Raw genomic sequence first — 25,327 nt, 5'->3', positions numbered from 1 at the left:
AAGGACATCTTTTTTGGGTGTTACTTCTAAAAGGTCTTGTAGGTCTTCATAGAACTGTTCAACTTCAGCTTCTTCAGCAATACTGGTTGGGGCATAGACTTAGATTACTGTGATATTGAATGGTTTGCCTTGGAAACGAAAAGAGATCATTCTGTTGTTTTTGAGATTGCATCCAAGTACTGCATTTCAGACTCTTTTGTTGACCATAATGGCTACTCCATTTCTTCTAAGGGATTCCTGCCCGTAGTAGTAGATATAATGGTCATCTGAGTTAAATTCACCCATTCCAGTCCATTTTAGTTCACTGATTCCTAAAATGTCTACATTCACTCTTGCCATCTCTTGTTTGACCACTTCCAATTTGCCTTGATTCATGGACCTGACATTCCAGGTTCCCATGCAATATTGCCCTTTACAGCATCGGATCTTGCTTCTATCACCAGTCACATCCACAGCTGGGTATTGTTTTTGCTTTGGCTCCATCCCTTCATTCTTTCTGGAGTTGTTTCTCCACTGATCTCCAGTAGCATATTGGGCTCCTACTGACCTGGGGAGTTCCTCTTTCAGTATCCTATCATTTTGCCTTTTCATAGTGTTCATGGAGTTCTCAAGGCAAGAATACTGAAGTGGTTGCCATTCCCTTCTCCAGTGCACCACATTCTGTCAGATTTCTCCATCATGACGCACCCATCTTGGGTTGCCCTACGGGCATGGCTTAGTTTCATTGAGTTAGACAAGGCTGTGGTCCTAGTGTGATTAGATTGACTAGTTTTCTGTGAGTATGGTTTCAGTGTGTCTGCCCTCTGATGCCCTCTTGCAACACTTACCATCTTACTTGGGTTTCAGAATGGTGATGTCAAAATGCTTTTTTTTTTTTGGCAGCACCACACAGCATGTGGAATCTTAAGTTTCCCTACTTGGGATTGAAACCAGGCCCCCTGCACTGGACACACAGAGCCTTAACCCCTGGACCACCAGGGGTGTCCCTTGACCTGCTGATTCCCAGTGACTCTCATGATGGGCACAGGGCAAGTTCAGAGATCGGCTGCTGGAGACTCGCCAGCCCTGGGTTGGAACCGCCATATGCGCCCGTGTACTGGCTGTTCCTTCTCCAACTACAGTGTCACCTAATTTACAGAACCCAAAAGCAGCAGAGTGGCAACACCCATCTGCCAGCCTCCACACCTCTGGCCGCTGGCACCCCTTCCCCAGGTTCCCTGGGTGTCAGTTCTCCAGCGGTGGCCACCTGTCTACTCCCAGGGCTTCCTGACTGATGCTCACGAACATCAGCAGACCCTTCTCAGCCACGTCCTCTGCTGGCTCCACTAATGAAGCAACATCAGGCTGCCCTGGGTCATCTCCAGCCACGCTGACATGGAACACACACCTTTCCTGAAAAAACTTCTCTCATTCACCCTTAGGCCTCTTGCTGAACACCCTAGCGGTGGTGTGGGGAAGGCAGGAGGGCTGAAAACCTTGCAAGAGATTCTGCTTTTGGAATTAAGTTGCGTCCAGCATAAACATAACACGGTTGGGGAAAATGGAAAATGTAATGAGTCAAGAAAAAAATCAACAGTCCACCTTTTCCTGCATTTGTGGTCACCATCACCGTGAGAACTATGGCAAGCAGTAAGAAGCCAGTGTTCACGGGCAGGAAGATGGCTGATACAGCACCATGAGTTACAATGCCATCTGGATTCAGTGTTACTAGGGAACTTTGGAAATGAGCAGATCTATAATTCAACAGATGGGCTAGCCCAGGGAGGGTGAGTAATAACAGTGTCGCTGCTGCTGCTGCTGCTAAGTCACTCAGTCGTGTCCGACTCTTTGCAACCCCATGGGCTATAGCCCAGCCAGGCTTCTTGGTCCACGGGATTCTCCAGCAAGATTACTGTGTCACTATCTTTTCCGATTGATAAAAGATGTGAAGTTAGTCAGAAATGGCACATTTGAGAAGACAACACTCAATCTTCATGCTCATGGACAGAAACTAAATCTCCCATACTTCTGTTAAGGTCTTCTCAACTGATTAAACGTGTTAACCTCTAATTTCTATGTTCTGTGTAGCCTTACTGTCCAAAGCTTATGGCCTGATCCAGTCTTTTCAGATTATTGCTCCTATCTGCACATCAAATCATTCCTCATCTTCCCCAGCATCTTGCCCAATCACTCAGCTTCCCATGCTCCCCTCTCCAGCAGTATCTCCAGATCAAGGAGAGCAGATACTTACCTGCTGCCAGAAACAGCTCAAAAAAAAAAAAAAATTCTCTCTTTTAACTGCTTGGTTGCCCTCAAGGTATTTCCAAACTTCAAGTGTTTTTGAGGGTATATGGGATGGTAAGGGGTGGAAGAGAGAAGCACAGACTAAGAAATAGATAAAAATATACCTGAGCAAATATATGACAGCATTTGAATCATTTTCCATGGAAAAAAAGATACATTCACGAATAGTCATAAACATTTATTGAGGAACTACTATGGTGAACACTGGGAGATAAAAGTTCAAAACACAACTCTGCCTCAACTATGGATTTGAAACAGCAGAAACAGAAATATATGTCTGTACAACACACACACACACACACACACACACACACACACACAGGATTACTCAGCCATAAAGAAGAGCGGAATCTTGCCATTTGTGACAACACAGATGGATCTGGAGGGTTATTACACTAAGTGAGAGAAGTTAGACAAAGAAAGACAAATGCTGTATGATTTCAGTTATATTTGGGATTAAAAAAAAATAAAGCAAATGAATAAACATACCTAAACAGGAACAGTTACAGAGAATGAGCAGGTGGTCACCAGAGGGGAGAAAGACAGAGGGCTGAGCAAAGTAAGGAAAAAGGATTAAGAGATAAAGACTTCCAGTTACAAAATAAGTAAGCCAGGGGGATGTAATGTACACACAGAAAATACAGCCAATAATATTGTAACAACATTCTATGGAGATGGTAACTAGACTGTGGCAAACATTTTGTAATGTATTAAAAATATCAAATCAATATGTTGCACACCTAAAACTCATATAATGTTGTATGTTAACTATACCTCAATAAAAATTAATTAAAAAATAAAAACGTCTTCAGCAAGGATGAGGTAGGTGGAAGGCTTAGGGAGTGGTATTGCCAGAATCAGAAAAAATAAAACATCTGTATCTTCAATAAATTTATTTCCTAATCTTTAAATAATACAAAGCTTTTCCATGAAACACACTATGATTATTTATCTGTCTCACTGATTATCAAATGTGATACACAAAAATACTGAATGAAGAATCAGAGCCAGTAACATCACAGAAAAGGCATCTCTGTGACCTACTACTGCCATGAGTAGCACATTTTTCATTATTATAAGTTTACTCAGGGAGTTAATCAGAATTCCTGTTAATACAGTGAAGCCTTTCAATCAAATATATAACTTTGCTGGAATGAAGAAACGTTTCCAGTGTAAGTTGGACGGTACTGATAAATTAGTGCTTTGGTCTCTTCAACATCAGATTCAAAATGGTGATTGCTTTTCCGAGCTGCAAGACAAAGAAAGGATTAATTTTTAAGAAGATGGGGTACAACTTTCAAAAGGCTACTTTATGATGTTCCTTCCTCTAATCAGCATTATTTAGCAGGACAAGGCCAGCAAAAAGGAAAAAATGTTTTATAAAATTTCCCCCAAACAAAGCAGTACCTGACTTGGAGGAGCATTACCTGACAGCAGCCACACCTGCTCTGCACCAGACCCTACGTGGTGCTCTGTTCTCGCTACATTCAAACACCTACTAGGCACCTACTAAGTACCTACTTTGCACAAGGCTTGACACCTCTCCTGGAGATGTAAATGTTCACCAGGCAATGTCCTAACTCTCAAGCAACCTAGTCTGATTCCCATACAGAAGTGGATACTGTTAACATTTTTGTTAACACTGGTAGCAGAGTCTTAGCCACTGGACCACCAGGGAAGCCCCAATCTTTTATTTGCTTCTTCTTTACTTAGGCTACTCACAACCATAATTGGAAATAATCTTCTAAAATGAAGAGTCTTTGCAGTTGATTTATCACTCTAGTCTTATAGACCAAAAAAGGAGGAAAACCTGCCTACGACATCAAGGAAGAAGCTCCAACTCGTCCATCAGCAATCAAAGCAGAAACTGTACCTAAACTATTCCCTGAAAGCTGCACATAAAGAGTGACCTATTATTGTCATGTGCTATGTCAGTATTAACGACAAATTCTAGAGGATCCCATTGCTGTGTACTTTGTATACTAAGTGACCTGCCCCACTGCAATGTACAGGGATTTCTCTGGTGGCTGAGACGGTAAAGCATCCACCTGCGATGCAGGAGACCCAGGTTCAATCCATGGGTTGGGAAGATCCCCTGGAGAAGGGAATGGCAACCCACTACAGTATTCTTGCCTGGAGAATTCCATGGATGGAGGAGCCTGGTGGGCTACATACAGTCCATGGGATCACAGAGAGTCAGACAGGACTGAGTGGCTAACACTTTCACTTGATTGAACATGATACATTCTGTATATAAATCATACATTGTTTACTCCATGCATGAGTACAAACTACGAATATTACATCATTTTTTATAGACTAACTTCCTGAAGATGGTTCAAGAGTAAAGAGGAGGGAGACACTGTATAGCCGAGGCAGGTGTGTTGGTGGTGGGGAGAAGAGAGGCGGAAATTAGAAATGGAAGGAGGCACGAAGAAGTCGGCGAAGCTGAAGTTTGAATGTGAGGGGGTGAAGGCTCAGACCTTACCTTAAAGTCAAAACAAAGCAATATGGGCTTTTCTGGCATTTTTTTAGAAACAGGGCATTGGAAGATGAAGACAGTGGAGTCAAGCCTGTGACAGTGCTGGAGAAAACCATGCCCTGCCCACCGCTGTCCTCATTCACTTCTACATACGTGACCTAAAAATGTTTCTTAGGACTAATACTGCCCATGGGAGAACTTTTGGATTTTTATTTTTAATTTGGGGTTTTGTCAAGAAATAACCCATTCAACTGAGCATAATCTTAAACCACGGTGAACTCAGGATGCAGTATATACCTGCCAGTGTGAACAGAGGGGTGATAAACCTCAGGGAAAGCTCGGATGGAGAAGGCCAAGTCTTCCCATGCCCACGCCTCGCCTGAGGGATGCCCCATCCTTGGCGAGCTGCATCTGTAGCTCTGTCTCACACCCACATCATTCAACTAAACCTCAAGCATCTAGCACCAAATTCTCAATTACCCACAAACATAACACTGTGTGACTACATCTGTGTTTCCAACATGAAAAAGCAGGCAAAGCGTATTAACTCTCCAATGTGCCAATACTTATAGACAGGGAGATTTAAATCCACAGACTGATGAGTATAGATTCAACTCATATAACTGTCTCGGAAAAATAAGATCTAATTCTCAGATAATGTCACAATTAAAATATTATTCCAAAGAAGAGTAATGATGATGGCTGTTGTTTAGTTACTCAGTTGTATCCAACCCTTTAGGACCCTGTGGACTGCCTCCTGCCAGGCTCCTCTGTCCATGGGATTCTCCAGCCAAGAATACTGGAGTGGGTTGCCAGTTCCTTCTCCATGGGATCTTCCCCACCTAGGGATAGAACCCAGATTTCCTGCACTGGCAGGCAGATTCTTTACCACTGAGCCACCAGGGAAACCCAACACTAATGGGAAAAAAATCTTTAAAAAAGGAATCAAGAAAGACAGAAAAAAGAAACAATCTTTATGCTGTTAAGAATTCAACCCACTTTAGAGAATGCAATACTGTTAAGGGAAATAATGGTCCTGATTTGATTTAAATTACTAATATCTCAATTTCAGGGCTCTCAAATTCATTTTCTTAAGTTAAACCTACAGAACATTTATAGAATACACAAAAGTTCAGACGAGGGCAATTTCCTTCAGAACCACACTAGAGTGATAAAATTATAACCTCTGCCTCAAATTACCTTCAGCCACAAAGAACTCTGCTAAATAAAATGCGGCCTTCACAGCATTAGGTGCATGGGAAATGCCTCGTAATTGCCCCCATTCATAAGGAGCTTTCTCCGGATGCCACTGGACGCCATATATTGGATACCGGTATCCTGCACAAAGAACAGACTGGTGAGTATTAAGTGGTAACAATGGTCTAAGATGTTACAATTCTGTTGTATATTCTGTGTAAAATGTTACTTTTATAGCCCACAATGTCAGACATAGTAAAACTGTGCATATTATTATCACAAAGAATTTCAATTCACAGTCAATGTGAGGTTCATAATAACAGTATTTAACTGACTTATAACCTTTTATGAGAGTCCCAGGTGACTAGTGTAAAAGAACCCGCCTGTCAAAGCAAGAGACATAAGAGACATTGGTTCAATTTCTGGGTCAGGAAGATCCCCTGGAGAAGGGCACGGTTACCCACCCACTCCAGTATTCTTGCCTGGAGAATTCCATGAATAGAGGAGCCTGATGGGCTACAGCCCATGGGGTCAAAAAGAGTCAGACATGACTGAAGTAACTTAGCACGCATGCACAACTTTTTATAATCTGAAATATGATTTACTTTACTAGGTGATCAGAGTTGTTGTTGTTCGTCATTTAGTTGCTCAGTTGTGTCCGACTCTTTGCGACCCCATGGACTACAACACGCCAGGCTTCCCTGTCCTTCACCATCTCCCAGAGTTTGCTCAAACTCATCTCCATTGAGTTGGTGATGCCATCTAAGTATCTTGTCCTCTGTCGTCCCCTTCTCCTTCTGCCTTCAATCTTACCCAGCATCAGGGTCTTTTCCAGTAAGTCAGCTCTTTATATCAGGTGGCCAAATACTGGAGCTTCAGTCTTAGCATTAGTACCTCCAATGAATATTCAGGATTGATTTCCTTTAGGATTGACTGGTTTGATCTCCTTGCAGTCTAAGGGACTCTAAGAGTCTACTCCAACACCACAGTTCAAAAGCATCAATTCTTCAGCACTCAGCCTTTTTTATGGTCCAACTCTCACATCCATACATGACTACTGGAAAAACCATAGCTTTGACTATATGGACCTTTGTTGGCAAAGTAACGCCTCTGCTTTTTAATACACTGTCTAGGTTTCTTTGGCACCCCACTCCAGTACTCTTGCCTGGAAAATCCCATGGATGGAGGAACCTGGTGGGCTGCAGTCCATGGGGTCGCTAAGAGTCGGACACGACTGAGTGACTTCACTTTCACTTTTCACTTTCATGCATTGGAGAAGGAAATGGCAACCCACTCCAGTGTTCTTGCCTGGAGAATCCCAGGGACAGGGGAGCCTGGTGGGCTGCCATCTATGGGGTCACACAGAGTCAGATGCGACTGAAGTGACTTAGCAGCAGTAGCAGCAGCAGGTTTCTCACAGCTTTTCTTCCAAGGAGTAAGCATGATCAGAGCAGAGTGGAATAATTGAGCCTCTGAATACAGACCAGTTCAATAGTCAGGGGTACATCTGATTAGTGACAAGTTTCTTCTACAATGGGTTTCTTTTCCCCTCACTTCACACCACATCTTCATCCCCTCCAATATAATGACTTACTCATGTGAGAATGAACTATGCTAGCATCTCTGGTGTCTTTATAGGTTAGCTAGTTTGTCTCAGCGTACACTGTGCCTCTCTCATGGTCTGTGGAATGGTTCATGACTTCAATGAATCAATTTTTAAATAGTTTTTTTTAAGAAGTTTAAATTTGAAAGATTTTTGCTACTATAGTTCACTTATTCTTAGAATTATTAAATACTTTTATATATAAAAATGATATGATCCCTAGGATTTACTCCAAAAAATATTTTAGTAAGAGGAAAAAGTAAATATGAAATAAGTATGTCCAACTCTTGCGACCCCATGGACTGTATGAAATAAGAATGGCCACATAAATGTGAAAGTTCTTGAAACTTACAGAAAGGTACCCAGGATGTCACTATATTACTCGCCTACTTCTAAGTGTGTTTTTAAAATTCTGTAACTTTTAAAAACGTGAATATGTGTGATATTTGTTTTCTGAGAAATTTACATACTGATCTCATTTTTTTTCTTCACACGTATGCCTTTCCTCATTTTAACAATTTATTAACCAGAGATGTATTAATACGTCTTTTGTTACCCAAATATTACTGACTGGAGTGTTTTAATATTCACTTACATAACAAATCTCTGGCCACAGGCATTAGTTTCTGCAAAAAACCCCCCAGTCAACAGTGTGTTAATTGAAAAAGAAATCCTCTATTACTTTTGCATTGAAATTAAAACCCTAACTACCATATGAAAATACTTGGAGGAATGAGTGATCTGAAAGTACAGGTATCCAGGAAAAAGAGCACTGTCCTCTTGTATCCCATGAGACTCTGCTAGGAGAGAGCACATCACAGAAAAGAAACCTACTGTATCCTACCCTTCCTCGGGCAAGGTTCACAAGAGGAGAACCTAAGACCAAGTAGCTGCGGTCACTACTCCATCCCTCTCCCACTGGTCACCTCCTACCTCCCTGTAATATACTCTCTTTCTCTGTCTGGGAGCACATGTGGTGACATCAGCAGGAGACCCATTGGCTAGATGACTAGAAAATCAATTGCTACACACAGATAACTGAAAGACAGATCTTCTAATATATTTCTTTGAGATACGAAAAGTACTATTTAGGATAAGAAACACCCTAGCTACTACAAACCTAGACAGCATATTAAAAAGTAGAGACAGTACTTTGCTGACAAAGGTCCATATAGTCAAGCTATGGTTTTCCCAGTAGTCATGTATGGATGTAAAAACTCGACCGTAAAGAAGGCTGAATGCCGAAGAACTGATGCTTTTGAACTGTGGGGTTGGAGAAGACTCTTGAGAGTCCCTTGGACTGCAAGGAGATCAAACCAATCCTAAAGGAAATCAGTCCTGAATATTCATTGGAAGGACAGATGCTGAAGCTGAAGCTACAATACTTTGGCCACCTGATGCGAACAGCTGACTCACTGGAAAAGATCCTGATGCTGGGCAAGACTGAAGGCAGGAGGAGAAAGGGACAACAGAGGATGAGATGGCATCACCAACTCAATGGTAAGCAAATTCCAGGAGATACTGAAGGACAGGGAAGCCTGGCATGCTGCAGTCCATGGGTCACAAAGAGTCGGACACAGCTTCACAACTGAACAACAAGTGATAAACTGTAACAAAGATTTTTCAGATAGATAGAAAAGTAGATAGACAGATGAATGTTTAGACAGAGATACACACTGAAATTCAGAAACAAGTTGAGATTCACTCTCTTTTTTTTTGTAAACTACATCACTGAAAGATCAATACAGGTTCCTGACAAGGTAGGAACCAGGCCCTGTCCTCACTAATTTAGAACAAAAGTATCAAGAATAGGAAGGAAATATGCAAATAAGAGCACCTCCAGTGTTTCAGTGTTTCTATCTAGCAGGTATCAGGAAGTGTTCAGAAGATAAAATTTTCAAATGAGCCTGGTATAATGACACAGCCAGAAACACAACCAACACGGAAAACTGACGCCCTAATTTCCAAGCCAAATCTCTTCCATTTACATAATTAGTCATCCATTCAACATCTCCTAGAAACACAAAGAATAAGACACAGTCTCAGCTCTCAATGAGCTCTTAGCTCTGAGCAGTTCTACACGCAGGATTCGTTGAGGGTCCAGCCTTTCGGGTCCTGCTCCGTGGGGGTACTCTCCAGAGAGGGCGCTCCTGAGCTTCACCTCAAGTTCTCCTGATTCAGTAACAATGCTGGTTTAAATGCTCCATTTAACTCCTGGAGTTTAGGACCTAAATACCTTTACTGTCCTTTCATCAATGTATTTAGGGAGATTTTTTTCTGCATGCCAATCACATTTTTTGTTGTTGTCTGGAGCATGTACTTAATCTGCAATGTTGCTAGAAACAGAAGTCATCTTCTCCATTTAGCTTCATTGATCCTCCCCATAGTCTTCACCTCCCTTCCATTTTCATCACCTTGACCTAGAAGGTGACCCAGGTAAACCGCAACTGATTTGGAACCTGAGCAAAACATGGGCCTCTTTTCTCCAATAATGCCCTAACTTCCAACTTCAGTCCCCAAAGTTTTATTCATGATTTTATTTTTAAGAGAGATTTTAAATGATTTTATTCATAAGAGAAATATAAAATCAAAATTCATAAATATAATAAAACAAAGTGTACATGTGCAGTGATACATACCTTCCATGGTTGAAATAAAGTCAATATTGCCATCTGTATTTGTAGTTAATATACTGAAAAACGCCTTTAACTTTTCATTCTTCGTAAAATTCTAAAGTGTAAAAATAAAACCAAAATGATTACTTCTGCAGTAAATCTAAATTTAGCATGGATTTCACTGCATAATAAATGAGATACCATCACGGAGAGGCTCCACTTGTGGAAATGTGCGGTCAGAGGTTCTACTGCTAATGACAACAGCAAGTCAGCAGGAAAATTCTGGAACATTCTGCTCTGCAATGTACCTGAAAAAATTTAAGCCCAAGAGAAACTATTCAAACGCAGGAAAAAAATAAAATCCACTGAAGTCAGAGCCAGAGAGAGGCCACTGTGAAGACACAATCAAGATGACTAAATGATTTGCAAACACATCATTTCCACAGGAGTATTCTAGTCAGGCACAAAATAAGTTCAACACACAGTTCCAAATATGTTCCATACTTACGTACCTTTCTTCTAGAATTGCAACATAAATAACTAAAATTCTTTGGACATGATAATGAGCAGGATTTTAACTTGAGTTCTCTAGACAGGGCTGAAAAATAGGTAAAATTGTCCACATGTGTATATATATATGTTTGCTCAGGAAAGGATCTAGAACTTCCAATACATTTTCAAAGTATCTGGGACTTAAATGGTTAAAAATACCAACAATGTGGAAAAGAACACAAACCAGGTCACGAACCACTAGCAGATCAAAAGAAGCATTTTACTTCCCTGAAAACTCTGGAGTCTGACACAGACATACAGCAGCAAAAGGATAAGAAACTCCTGATGGTAATCAAGGCCCCAGCGTCAGCTGTCCTCAAATGAGCCTGTCATTCAGGATGCTAACGGTCCATGAGAACCCCAGATCATCATGTTGGGCACATGCCCCAGATCATCAAAATCTGCTGGTTCCTTATTTCAGTGAATTTCATTCCTGGTTTGTATAAACTTGGTTTCAAACACACACAACCCAAAGAAACTGACCCAAGACATATATTTCCCATATGATTTTTGCACTATTTGAATGTGAGAAAGACCTGTGAAAAGTACAGAGCATTTTATAAGTTCTGGGAATAACAACTACTGCTTTCCAACCAAAATCTGTAAGAGAACAAGAAAGGTTGGTAGAATTCAATTCTGATGATTCTGAGATCAAGTAACCTACAAGAATCATCTTTTTTGTTTTTAGTTTTATTTTTTGGCTGTGCTGCATCTTTGCTGCTGCCTGAGGGCTTTCTCTGGATACACGGTGGGCGGGAGCGGGGGTGGGGGTGGGCTTTCTCCGGATACACGGTGGGCAGGAGCCCGGGGTGGGTGGGCTTTCTCTGGATACACGGTGGGCAGGAGCCCGGGGTGGGGTGGGCGTTGCTACTTTCTGGTTGTTGTGCGCAGACTTTGCATTGTGGGTGGATTCTCTCATTATGGAGAACAGGCTCTACAGCACACGGGTTTCAGTGGCTGTGGAGGACAGGCTTAGCTGCTCCGTGACGTGTGGGACCTTCCCAGACCAGGGATCAAACCTGTGTCTCCTGTATTGGCAGGTGGATTCTTCAACACTGGACCACCAGGGAACTCCCAAGAATCAGTATCTATTTACACAAACTGGCAAATAAAGAAATTTGTCTGGTCTTTGTCCTGGGTTCCCGAATGGGAGCTTTTAAAACCCTTGGAAATTTTAAGGAAATTCGCGAAGGATGGGCATGTCTTTGTGATGCTCATGAGGTGGCATAAGGTGGCCCCTGGACAGCTTTGGGATGAGGCTGGTGACCAGAAAGACTGACCACGTGATTACAGCAGGTCTGGCTTTACCTGAATCTGCAGCATATGGATATGGATATGAAATGGACTTCAAGAGTAAATCTGACTTTGAGCCAGCCTGATCTCCAGGGATGGGACAGACAGGGACTAGAGACTCAGTTCAATAACATGGCCAGTGATGTAATCAATCATGCCTTCACAATGAACCTCCAATAAAAACTGTGAGCACCAAAGCTCCCTGGAGCCACTTGGCTGGTGAAATATTGATGTGCCAGGAGGGTGACGTGCCCTGAGTCAACAGAAAGAGGGCAGGAGGTTCTGCATTCCCTCCAGACCTCAGCCCATGTGAATCCTTTACAGCAAAACTCTTATTGCAAACACGGCCCTTTCTGAGCTCTGTCAGTCATTCCAGTGCATTATTAAACCTGTGTGTGAGTGTGTGCTAAGTTGCTTCAGTCACATCTGACTCTTTGCAATCCTATGGACTGTAGCCCGCCAAGGTTCCTCTGTCCATGGGGATTCTGCAGGCAAAAATACTGAAGTGGGTTGCCAGGCCCTCCTCCAAGGGAATCTTTCTAACCTAGGGATTGAACCCGCGTCTCTTACATCTCCTGCATTGGCAGGTGGGTTCTTTAGCACTAGAGCTACCTGGAAAGCTCTCCGTACTCAATGAAGAGTACAGAGACCAGCCCTACCCACGGAGACACGCTGCTTTATAATTCACTGCTGTCATCACTTACAGGCCGATGTTTCCTTATAAGAACATTTTATTGGTATGATAATTAGATTATTTCACTGCCTCCTCCATTCTGCTGCCCCATGCCCCTCCCCCATCGAGGATTTCACCAATTACAGTGGTTTCTCCCAGGAAACATGCGTATTTTGAACTCAGTTGAACATGGGCTGTCGGCCACCTCCTCCTTGAACCCGGGCCCGCCGCCCTCACTTCCAGTGCCGCTGCACTTGAGGCCAGGGCCCCAGGTGCCTCGGCAGTTGGCACAAGTGAGGACTGTCCACCCAGGAGGAGAGGGAGAGCACCTACAGTCCCCTGCCCAGGCACCCTCTCTTGGCCTTAGTTACATCACAGCCCCTGAACCCCAACCCCACCCAGCCCTGAGCCTAGCCCACTTTCAAAAAAAAAAAAAAAGCTTCCCACTTGGGAAGCCACCTGGGAAGCTTCACTAAACCCATGGGTATCCCCAAACTCATGGCCAGTTGATCAGAAGTGTGAGTAGCCTTGGGGCATGACTAGAGGCTGGTCCCTGATGTAAGGGTAGTCTGGTCAGGGAGATGACCTTTACCTGGAGCCTGAGCTGCCTCCAGATGGTATACTAGAATGGAGTACACCCCAGTTGGGGTCAAAACACAGTACACAGCCAAGGGGGAAATGCAGGTTCAACCCCTGGGTCAGGAAGATCCCTTGGAGGAGGGCCTAGCAACCTACGCCAGGATTCTTGCCTGGAAAATCCCATGGAAAGAGGAGTCTGGTGGGCTATGGTCCATAGGGTTGAAAAGAGTTAGACATGACTGAAGCTAACATTTATGAGAGTTATGTTTAAAGTGCTGAGCACAGTACCTGGAAAACACTGTCTTATTTAACCCTCACAAAAAACAAAAAACACAAAAAGTAAATGCTTTTAGAAATAATTTGTAAAAGTTAAGACAGGTTAAATGATTCCCCGAGGCAAAGTAACAAAGTTAGAACTCAAAGCCAGGTCTTGGTTTAGAGTTTTTCATCATGCATGGTCCTGATATCACTAGAAGCAGTAAGTTATAAACATGCAAAATCCCTTAAGCCATCTTTATAACTTAGTACAAAGAGTTACACCTTAAGCCTGTGTAAATAAGTTAAAAATTAACAAATGTTACAATTATTTTTTGACTTGGATATTTGCAACTTACTAATCATACCCAGTTACTACCCTTTTGAAGGAGCAGAAAAAAAAAATTCTTACCTCTAGAGAAGTTCAGTGGCAGTTTAATTCCAACAGTATCTGTAAGGGTTAATAAGCTCTCTCCACTGACCAGATAAATAAGCTCTTCAAATCCAAGGCAGGTGCCCCACACAGGAAAATAGTCTCCTTCGCCAAAACTCTTTGCAGAGTAAAGATAAAAACTAAGCTTATTCAAACTTTTCATAATAAAATTTATACATTCAGTTTGTCCTAACAAGATGGGCACCTAAGTCACACATAGATTTCTAAGGAATTTCCAAGATCAGTAGTAGTAGGCCAGCATTTTCTTTTCTATCAGCTGGTTATCACTTCATCTGTCTGTAGACCAAGCACCCTCATAACACTTAAGGTTTAATTTACCAAACTATCCAGACTCAGTTGTGCTGGGAAAGAGACAGACATCTGCCAGTCAACTACCAAACAACACATGTTATACTTTAGGGACTGTAAATATGGAAGATGATGCTAGATAAATGCCTACTTATACATTTTGTACAAATCCTATTGTTTTAAATGATTGTCCAGGTTTGAAACTACTCTGAATGGAGGTTTTCCTTTCCCTCCATTATCTCAGAATTTATAGTAACAGCCTTCGGCCAATCAGGTTTAATCTGATGAAAGCCATAATTTGGAAGGAAGGGAACAGTCAGCAAGCAAAAGTTAACGACTTTTCACACAGTAAACAAAGAAGTACAAGCATACTAGGGTTCTCAGAGGGAACTGAAACAACTAGTGTGACTGGGAAAAAAGTATTCTGGTGACTGAATTTTCTGATTAAAGATTAAACCCATATGTACTTATAGTTACAAAAATGGGTTTTGTAACTTTCTTAAAAACCGTGGTTTTCCTGCATAGACTGTAAAATATAACCTAACTGTGTGTGTGTGTGTGTGTGTGTGTGTGTGTGCGCTCATTCTCTCAGTCATGTCCGACTGTTTGCAACCCCATAGACTGTAGCCCACCAGGCTCTTCTGTCCATGGGATTTTCCAGGCAAGAATACTAGAGTGGGTTGCCACTTCCTACTCCAGTAACTCCAGAAAATGTTAAGGAATTTTTTTCTGTTCCTCAGTAAGAAAAATATAGAACAATATTAATTCTTATATTTTCTACTTCAAGATATGATTTTTATCCTTCATATACAAATCTAGGAAGTTTTTACTTGTAGAAGTTAGAATTGCATATGCTATGTTGAAAGGTCTTACGACATTCAGTTAACAATAAACACAAAAGAAGACAGAACTGCTGTTTCCATATGTACCAAACTGGATTTCTGGACTACATGTTATATCCCCACTTGCTGGGACCACATCTTTTATTTGTTGTGATCAGCAGAACAAAAGACACAGAGTGGAACCATACGGATCTAACAGAAATCACTTCTGAAGGCTGCTTCTTCTGAGGGCTTGTGGACCCCAGTGGCTACACCTAAATGGAAGTTCAAGATTGCTAAGCTTTTTCCTTTGCTTTGAAATCTTCAAGTTGTCAAATAGACCTTTTGTGTCTTATGGGTTGGGCAGTTAGGTGACTCCTTTGTTTTTTTTTTTTTAATTGAACAAACCAGGTTATACAAGTCTCTATTTACGAAAGGAAGAGTTACTTTATAATATTCATATATATGCTTCCCAAATGCATTTTTAAATCATTCTTCTTATAATTTTGTTAAATTTCAATTTTGCTCATTAGTTTTTTCAAAAAATGTCCACTGAGCAGGTACTAAGTACACAGAACCATATGGTATAAAACGAGGAATGCCTCGAAGGGTATTAGAACCATGCAATCTGATGAGACATCAACAGCTAACTCCAAGATCTTGAGTCTCTGAGATAAAAGCCCTTTAATCTCAGAGAGCTTCCTTGGTAGCTCAGTGGTAAAGAATGCAGGAGATGAGGGTTCAATCCCTGGGTCGGGAAGATCCCCTGGAGAAGGAAATGGCAACCCACTCCAGTATTCTTGCCTGGGAAATCCCACAGACAGAGGAGCCTGGCGGGCTATAGTCCATGTGGTCACAAAGAGGTGGACATGACTTAGTGACTGATCAACAACAACAAAATACTCTAAAAGTTGAGCAGAAGGATGCCATTCCAGCAGGGCTAGAGGGACACCTCCCCATAAGGTGCACAACCCTTAGCCCTGAAAGCTGGCTAAGGCACAAATGACAAGACGAGATAGAAAGAAACAGACGAAGCAGATTTGAAAGTAGGACATAGGATATGTTCTAGAAACACCAGTCTGACTGCAGGTACCTGCACAAACAAAGGCTGCAAAAGGTGGGCTGTGGGCACACTCTTCACTCAAAGACTATAGAAGGCTACAGGTCATTGAGCCAAGCCAGTCAACATTTTCCATCAAGTATCTCACATGCCAAAGGCAGTTTCTTAAGGGAATTATTTAAGGTTGGGTAGATGGCAGGGCCAGCAAGATTAATTAGAAAATTGCTGCTAACAGTTCCAGGGAGAAATCCCAAGAATTTGAGGTATGATGCAAAGGCAAGTGCAATGTGAGGTTACAGAGAAGCTGAGAGGCTCCACAAGTCACTGCATGTGGAGCCTTAGGGTCCAAGGTCAAACAGGACTGGATGAGTTGAGGGCAGCTTGCGAGGGGAGATGAGAATTAACGACCTATGAACAACGCCCAGTACATAATAGACACTGCTTACTCAGCCACCGTGAGTGCCTGGTTCACATTAATGAGCCTGAGTACAGAGGGCTGGTCAGCAGAACTGGAGGGTTCCCTGGAGTCCAGAATTAAATGAAACACACAGAAAATAGGTGAGAGCTGCCACAGGGTGGAAAAGAACCAGCACCTCAAATGTTAAAGGGGTGATGAGACTACAGAGTGGTGAAGGAAGTATCACCACGTGCTTTAAAAAACAATTACCCTTTTGGAAAATTACAAAAACTCACCTGGAATAATAAGAAATAACTGAGACTTACCTTTATGGACAAGTTGTAAAACATTTTGGCCACGCGAGCATAACCGGACCTCATGAGGTTAACGCTTCCTCCAGGGAAAAGGACTCTGAAACAACATCAAAGAGGGTGCATTTCAACCTCTCCTCCCTCCCAGAAAATCAACACTTTTTTTATTTTAAAACAACCTTTCCTGATTACACAAGCAGCCAGAGCACTACAGAAAATGAGAAAAAATTGGCAAAAAAATATAAAACACTTACAATCTCACCTATGTGTAAACTACTGCAGTTAACAGTGCATTTGTGCATATTCTACCAGACTTCTTGGATAAACAAGTCTATTTTTGAAATAGAGTACGGATAAGTTAAAGTAAAAGAAATTGGGGGCAAGGGAAGAATATGCAGAGCTAGAAATCAAGTAGAAATAAAATTCTAAGTGTAGCTATTAATAGGTTTAAATTAAGATGATCAGAGATGCCAAAATCAACTGCAGGTTCATAGCCATGAGTCAGTCTTGGCTCACACACACACAAAAAAATTGTTATAACCATAAAGAATGAAATAGTCATAAAAATACAATAGGCTAGAACTCAATATCCATGAAAATGTTCATTTATTATTATTTCCCTGAGTTCTCTTCAGAAATAGAATGGCATCAGAAAATTTTGAAAAAGAACACAATGACAATTCTTTTTTATTTAAATTTATTTATTTTAATTGGAGGCTAATTACAATATTGTATTGGTTTTGCCATACATCAACATGAATCCACCACAGGGGTACATGTGTTCCCCATCCTGAACCCCCCCTCTCACCTCCCTCCCCATACCATCCCTCTGGGTCATCCCAGTGCACCAGCCCCAAGCATCCTGTATCCTGCATCGAACCTGGACTGGCGATTCATTTCTTATATGATATTATACATGTTTATGACAATTCTAAAAAACTTCTCAGAAAAAAAAGAAGAGCATCACAAACATCTGACTACTGGACTCTACCAATAGAAGAGATATATAGAAAAGTATTTATATTTTTATTTCAACTTTTCAAGTTAAAAAGCTCTTAAAGTAACTAAGGACATTCTAAACAGATTACAAAAGTTGGACAAAATATATTAAAATTTTTAAAAAGTACTTAAATATGAATTTGAGATGTAAGAAATATCACTTTTGAGACTGTTGTTCATTCAGTAATAGGTATTAGCCTGGAGAGTCAGAGATGGGCAATTCTTGCTGTTGGTAAGGTCATGGTCTGGTAGGAAATACCAAAACTATAAGGCAGAACATCTGTCACAAAACCGAGCAGGAAAGTGCCTTAATGAAGACTCATTAGCAGCTCCCCCTTTTTACTGAGTCGGTATTTAAAAAGCTGCCTCTGAATGAACTTGGCATGTTTAACCTCAGTTCATTCAAAAGTAAAACTTGACTGTCCCTCCTGATTGGCAAACACCTTGAAAGCAAGGATCCACCTTTTCATCTCTGCACCGTCCCCCCAAAACAGTACAGGGTTCACGGCATAACAGGGCTCAGTAAAAGTGGTTCTTAAAGTGGGAGCAGAGTCGTGCTCACTTTATTTTCGAGGTTCTATCTCATGGTCTCTCCTGGACTTATCTTTGTCCATGCCAAAGTACACTGCACGTAACAGGCATTGTAAATATTTCACTAAATTGAACCGATTTTAAATACTTATTGATCTAAACTGACCTGAATGCAAATGACCACTTTGAACATAGCTTTTTCAAAAAATGAGCAATTATTTTTAATTTTTAAAAGTTCTTTTAATAAAAGCTTTACAGTAAGACAGACTCCCTCTATTCCACTCCCAAGCAGAAATAACCATCATTAAGATTTGCTGGGTTAATCTGATATATATTATGCATGTCTCCTCACCCCAACTTCAAAAACAAAAGCAAATGGGAGTACACTACACACACCTCTGTGTACCCTGCTTGTTTCGTGTAACAATACCACACTATTCAGGTTACAACAGTGATTCAGGGCATCATCTACAGACACCCTCATTTTTAACCATATTCTATCATATGAGTATAGTTTATTTTTAACCCAGTTCCCAACTGAGGGGTGGGTGGATGGGTTCCAAATCAGGGGTGTTTCAAACAATACGACAGTACATATGTTTGGGCCCAGGTCATCATGTAAGACAGGACTATATCTTTTTTGCTTTACTTTTTATTGAAATATAGTCAAGTTTCAATGCTGTGTTAGTTTCAGATGTACAGCAAAGTGACTAGGTTTTCTTTTCCAGATTCTTTTCCCTTACAGATTATTATAAAATATTGAGTATGATCCCTGGGCTGTACAGCAGACCCTTGTTGGTAACCTATTTCACATATAGTAGTGTGTATATGTTAAAGGAGAGGATTATATTCGTAAAATAAAATTCCTTCTGAAGCATTTCCTGTGACACATGGTATGTGCATTTTTAATTTCAAAAGATTATAAAACTGCCCCCAAAAGACTATCTAACTTCCACCCTGACAGAAGAAATTTTCACCTACTATGAGCTAGCATGAGCTAGTATGGGGAAGTCATTCTGACTTATACATGATTTGACTTGAACTTTATGCTAATAAGAACAGTCTGTCTATGGCCCATCAAACATGTACTGTACCTCTGCTTTAATCATTAAGAAAAGAATGCATTATCTAGAAGTTAAAGAAAAGTCCGCTCTGAAGATAGGGATAAATGGCCGCCCTTCCTATGATGCCCATGCTAGTGGTCCTTCCAAGATAAGGTTCCCTTGCCAGACATTAAGGTCATGCTGACTTGCTGGCCACGTCTCTGTTGAAACCTGGAAGGAATGTAACCCTGTCATGTTTGATGTACATTCTTTGATCCGTCAAGATATAACACAGTGTTTTTCTGAAGCACTTTCTTCCTGGGCTATAGTCCTCAGTATGGCTTAAAGAAAACTTTCTTCTGTTCCTTAATGTAGACTGTTTGTATCTTATTCGCATCAACAACTCCCACAAATAAAGTACAAGAACACTATTTCCTCATACCCTCACCTTAGCACATCAGCACATTTTCTGCTTTCTGCCAACCTGGTGGTTTTTAATTGTTATAATTAGCTTTCCTTTCATTATGAATACGTCTCACATTTTTTCATATGATTTTTTTCTGTGGGCTAAGCAATCATATCTTTTGTGATGAAGCTAGAGGATATAAAACTTTTTACCAAATTCTATTCAAATCACCTTCTGAAAGATAACCAATTAATATCTTCAGTCTTCAGACATAAATCCCCTAAGCAAGCAGTATGTCATGGCCTCCAAAGTGGCTTCAAAGCCTTTAAGACAAGCATTAAAAGAATAAAAATTATGTTACACATTAAAAAAAATGTTATCTACTATATAACATTTATTTTCTAACCTGCCTTCTCTCTGCAGGATTTTTGCATCGCTCAACAAAATAATTTCTATAAAATAACTCAGAAAACTAACATTTATACCACTGAAAAATAGTTACCTAGAAACATATATTGTATTCATACGTACTCTTTTGCATCACTTAGACCTCATATACCGTCTTAAACCAATGTTGACGACTTACCCATTAATAGATTTGAAAAGCTTTTCATACTCTTCATTTTTAAGATCAAGCCTGAAAATGATAAAAATAGTTACAAAACATCCATTTCCAAAACTGAAGAAAGTAAGTCTCTAAATGAAGCTACCACATTAATATTTAAAAGCCAGGTGAAAATAATTCTTTTTTTTAAAATATTTATTTATTTGGCTGCATCAGGTTTTAGTTGCAGCATTATCAGATCTAGCTCCCTGATCGGGGATGGAACCCAGACCCCCTGCACTGGGAGCACGGAGTCTTAGCTGTGGGACCACCGGGGAAACCGCTGAGTCCCAGCATTCTGCCAGGTGAAACTACCCAGATTATGTCAACAAAGAGGGGACCAGTCGGGACACAGAAGCTTCCCCATGGACATTTAAATCAGGATGGGCAACTACCACCATCAGGAGCGCGAACGGATTGAGATGAATCAGCTGCTCTCCAGGGACTCCTGCCAGGTAGCCTTGCAGCTGAGCTCTGGTCATTTCACTCATTCTAAAAAACAGTTCCCACGTTGTCCATGCCTGAATTTGGGGGCCCAGTGCATCACTATTAAGGGGCTTAACTGTGGGTTGGGGACGGGGATCACAAACTTCGGTGTCTCAGAGACCGTGAAGGCAAAACAGACCAGGGCACGTTCTTTGAACACAGATGACATTTGCATGTTGTCAGACTTTCTTGAAATGCAAGACTCCCTCAATAAATTCTCTTTAAAGAAAACAACATACATCTAGGAATGATGGCAAGTGACAGGTTCGGAGCATGAAAAGGAGCAACAGGCACTGCTGCTAATGGACAGCTCGTGCTCTGTTGAAAAATTAGCTCCAGAAAACTGTGTTAAAAAAAAATAAAGGCCAAAAATTCAGACTTTTATGAAGTCTCCTGATTTGTACATACCTTAAACACTACCAATGAAACAGATTTTTGACCAAAAGTGCCAGTGGGCTGCCACATGCCACCTCTCAGGAGGCAGACATCCTCTGGGTCCCTCCAGTTCTAGGGCAGGAGATTATAATAACCTGAGTGCACCGGGCACCAGAGGGTGAAGGCCAGACAGGAGGAAGGGCACCAAACACAAATGCCTTCGCCTGCTCAAGGACTCTGCTGAGGTCTCCTCTCGTCCACCTCCTCTTTCCCTCTGAACTATAGCAGTCAGTGCCCAGCACCCGAAATTCAGAAATAAACCAACCAACATCAGCAGTGTGATCACGACTCATTCCATATTAGGCAATCCTTTGCAGGTTGCTCTGGGAATTTAGCTGCCACGTATTACTCTGCTTTTATAGAATCACATGATTCTAATTCTGAGCAATATACCTTAAAATGAACTTTGGGAATCCAAGCTGGAAATTAACCTGTATGCCATGTTTTCAGCATCTCAGTCATAAATCCCAGTATTCTGCAAGTCATCAGTTTCAACACTTTCCGTTTCAAAACCTCTGTCATTCTTGTCTATTCCTCCCTGTGCCTTTTCATCCTAGTAGTCATCAAGTCTTATTGATTTTTTTTTAAAGACATTTACCTAGCAATTCTACAACCACTGCTCTAAGCCAAGCCTTCCTTGCTTCACACCTAACCCACTCACATCTCTGAACTGGCCGACCTGTCTTCTGTCTCTCCCACCTCCCACCCATGTTATTAAACCTATTTTCTAAAAGAACAGCTTACAGAAAAAGCTTCCAGGATCAAAACTTCGCAAGTTGTCTTGAGGACTGTCCAGAACCTCCAACTCAGCTCTAAAACTCTGCTGTTAAGTTCCAAAGAAGATTTCATTTGAAAAAATTAGACTGCTATGAAAAAACTGAAGACTAATGTCAAAAGCAAATGTTCATCTAAACATAAAACCATTTTGTGGTACTATTCTCAAAATTGTAGCATTTGCATTTTGAGTATTAATGTTCTACTTTTGTTACCATTTTTCATGTGAAATTATTTACAGTAACAGGTTTTCCTGAGCAAACAGTTGTGTTTTATGTGTGAAACCACTTATAATGGATTAGGTGAGGGTGCGAGAAGACCCTCAAATACACTATTTTGGGGTGATAAGATAATATCAATACAACAACAAGGCTTTTGTTAAAAAAAAATTCAAGTCTTTCCAAATCAAAATGACATGAATCATTTATCATGTCATAAATATGACATGAGTCATTTTATTGTTCCTTAGATCATTAAACCACAAAAATAATGTAGCTCCTTTAAAGTCACAATACCTGCAATTAATATCGAAGCAATAGTGCTGTATTAGTCATTTCCAAACTTCTAAAGTGGCGTGGGAAGGTCTCTGAAAAGTCCTCTTCTAGAATATTCCTTGATTCCCTACATGTTTCTTTACACTAATATTATAGAACGAAGCTGGTGAATCTAGAAGTGCTTTTACTCCATTGCTTTTGTAATATCTGATGAGTATCACCTTTTCTGGAGTAAAGGAACTTATCATTTCATTCTCTATCTAATACACATGACACAGCTCTAATGATATGATAGAAACATGTAGCTTCACACTTTGAACAACTTAATGAGAGACTCTAAACATTAGATTTAGGGCAAAAACCAGGTATAACATTAATGTGCTTGAATAATGCAATCGCAGGAGAGAAAGCATTCATTTTAGAGATAAAAGATAACTTTAGAGAGGAAACAGCAGTTGCAGTTTTTTTAATTCAGTGTAAAAACTATCGCATCGTACCTTACTGGTACCACTCTTGCACCAGCTGACTCTAGAAACTTCACGTAGGATGCAGCAATGTAGTATTTTCCCAGGGCTCTCATGTTCTTATTATGGCACTTTTGCATTAATATTCCTAAATTACAAAAAAAATAAAGTTTCCATTTCAAGTAATGTCCTTTTTTCCTGCTTAGAAACTGAAACATATCACCCTAGAAATGTCACTTCTTCACTCATTTAATTTACAGAATTAAACATGAAGCTTCTCCTGAAAGGATATCTATAGGATTTGGGAAAGGAGTAGTGGAGGCTGATCTGAATTGTAAGTAGCTTCCTTCTTGCCACATCAGGGAGGCCAAATAAGCCCCCAAAGCCAGGTTCTTTGGCACAAGCTAGAATCTATGTCAGAGTACGGATCCTTAAATCCAGCAGAAGGCCCCTCCCTACACACACACACACACACACACACACACGCGCGTGCACATAGTTTCCTTGACAACAAAGTAAAAGAGTGAAAAAATTCTCTATGCATGTTTCTCCAACACCATCAACACCATCTTAATCCAAGCAACAAACATCCTGCCTACCCCTCCCCCAACCTGGATTATTCTAATAGCCCTTTAAAAGGTCTCTCTGCATCCGTTTTTTTGTTTTTGAAGGACCTTTACTCAGATTTACTGAGGTATAGATTACATATAGTAAAATGCACATATATTTTACCAGATAACATGGAACAAACATTGTAATCAAAATATAAAGCATCCTGTGTAGTTTTGTTTTGCAATGTGCTCAGTTGCTAAGTCATGTCTGACCCTTTGCCACCCCATGGACTGTAGCCTGCCAGGCTCCTCTGTCCATGGGATTCTTCAGGCAAGAATATGGAGTGGGTTGCCATTTTCTCCTCCAGGGGATCTTCTTGACCCAGAGATCAAATTTGAATCTCCTGCATCTCCTGTATTGGCAGACGGATTCTTTATCACTGAGCCACCCAGTAAACCTACATAGGATTTCATTTTGAGTTAATTCCCTTTGAAGATTTTAACCACTATTTTACATAGATTATGAAATAATGCATCCCAAGTTCCAAATATTGATACACAACATACATAAAAATGGACACTACCAATATCCATGAAAAAAATGCTCAACTACTTTCTATTTAGTTACAGAATACAGTGCCCATTTTCGTGGGAAATAAAGGGAAAGAAAAAAAAAAAACAGAATGAAAGGCATAACAATACTACCAGCTAAAATGAAATCAATTCTAGTTGTCCGCCCACAAATTACTTTTTTGCACATTTCAAATACGAGCTGATTTCTCCAGGGTTGCTTTCCCTTGCCCCAGTCTTAAATGTTTGTTCTGGCGATTCAAATTGATTTTACTCCCTTTATAGAACATTAAGTGTGTTGAAAAAGAAAAATGACTTTACTTTAACACAAAACAGAATTGCTACTAGGATCACAGGAGCCACGGCTGCCCTCCGCTGCCAAAGAGGACAAAGGCCAGGTATACCATAATTTCCCAATTATCTAGTGAATTCGATTTTGCATTTTTCCTCGAAATGAGCCCTCAACCAGTGAAATTTTAATAAAGATAATGCATGAATACAGAAGGTTTAGTTAGCAGAAATTCCTGCTGCTGCTGCTGCTGCTGCTGCTAAGTCGCTTCAGTCGTGTCCGACTCTGTGCGACCCCATAGACAGCAGCCCATCAGGCTCCCCCGTCCCTGGGATTTTCCAGGTAAGAGTACTGGAGTGGGTTGCCATTGCCTTCTCCGCAGAAATTCCTAGATGAGTGCAAACACAAAAACCATCCTCAGGATTCTTCACGGTGCATGCTCCTCCCTTCCAATTTTAAGAGCTAAGGATGTGCGGGAAATCAACGAGCATTACCTAGGTATATTTCAACAGGATCTCAATGAGGGTTTGACCCCTGGGCTAGGAAGTCACACATCCTATCCCTAGGCTTGGATGTTTCCAGGACCGGACGCACCTGCCGAAGCGCAGCAGCTGGAAGCGCCCAGGGCGCGCTCCCGGCTCACCAGCCCCAGCCCCAGCCCTGGCCGCCTCCTTACCGATGATGGGCTTCTTGGGGGTAGGCGCGGGAGGGGCGCTCAGACCGAGGCCCGTCGCCCCGCACAGAACCAGACCCAACACGCTCAGCAGGCGACCCAGTCTCGCCATTGCGCTCGCCGCCTCCCGCCGGCTTTCAAAGGC

General features: G+C 41.2%; 1 protein-coding gene across 1 annotated transcript; it reads right to left on the bottom strand.

Moving 5' to 3' along the window:
* Positions 1-2,446: 2,446 nt before the first annotated feature.
* GGH (gamma-glutamyl hydrolase (conjugase, folylpolygammaglutamyl hydrolase)) lies at positions 2,447-25,321 on the bottom strand. The gene is made up of 9 exons (XM_010844424.1): positions 25,186-25,321; positions 23,133-23,247; positions 20,429-20,479; positions 16,879-16,963; positions 13,945-14,083; positions 10,382-10,488; positions 10,205-10,295; positions 5,966-6,103; positions 2,447-3,532 (listed from the first exon to the last, which is right to left on the bottom strand). Exons 1-9 carry the CDS (start codon positions 25,292-25,294, stop codon positions 3,411-3,413), a joined length of 957 nt encoding a protein of 318 aa, XP_010842726.1. The 5' UTR covers positions 25,295-25,321; the 3' UTR covers positions 2,447-3,410.
* Between the last annotated feature and the right edge of the window lie 6 nt (positions 25,322-25,327).

The sequence above is a fragment of the Bison bison genome, unplaced genomic scaffold (genome assembly GCF_000754665.1).
Source record: "Bison bison bison isolate TAMUID 2011002044 unplaced genomic scaffold, Bison_UMD1.0 scf7180017864203, whole genome shotgun sequence".
Lineage (NCBI taxonomy): Eukaryota > Metazoa > Chordata > Mammalia > Artiodactyla > Bovidae > Bison > Bison bison.
This window is presented reverse-complemented; position numbering and strand designations above follow the sequence as displayed.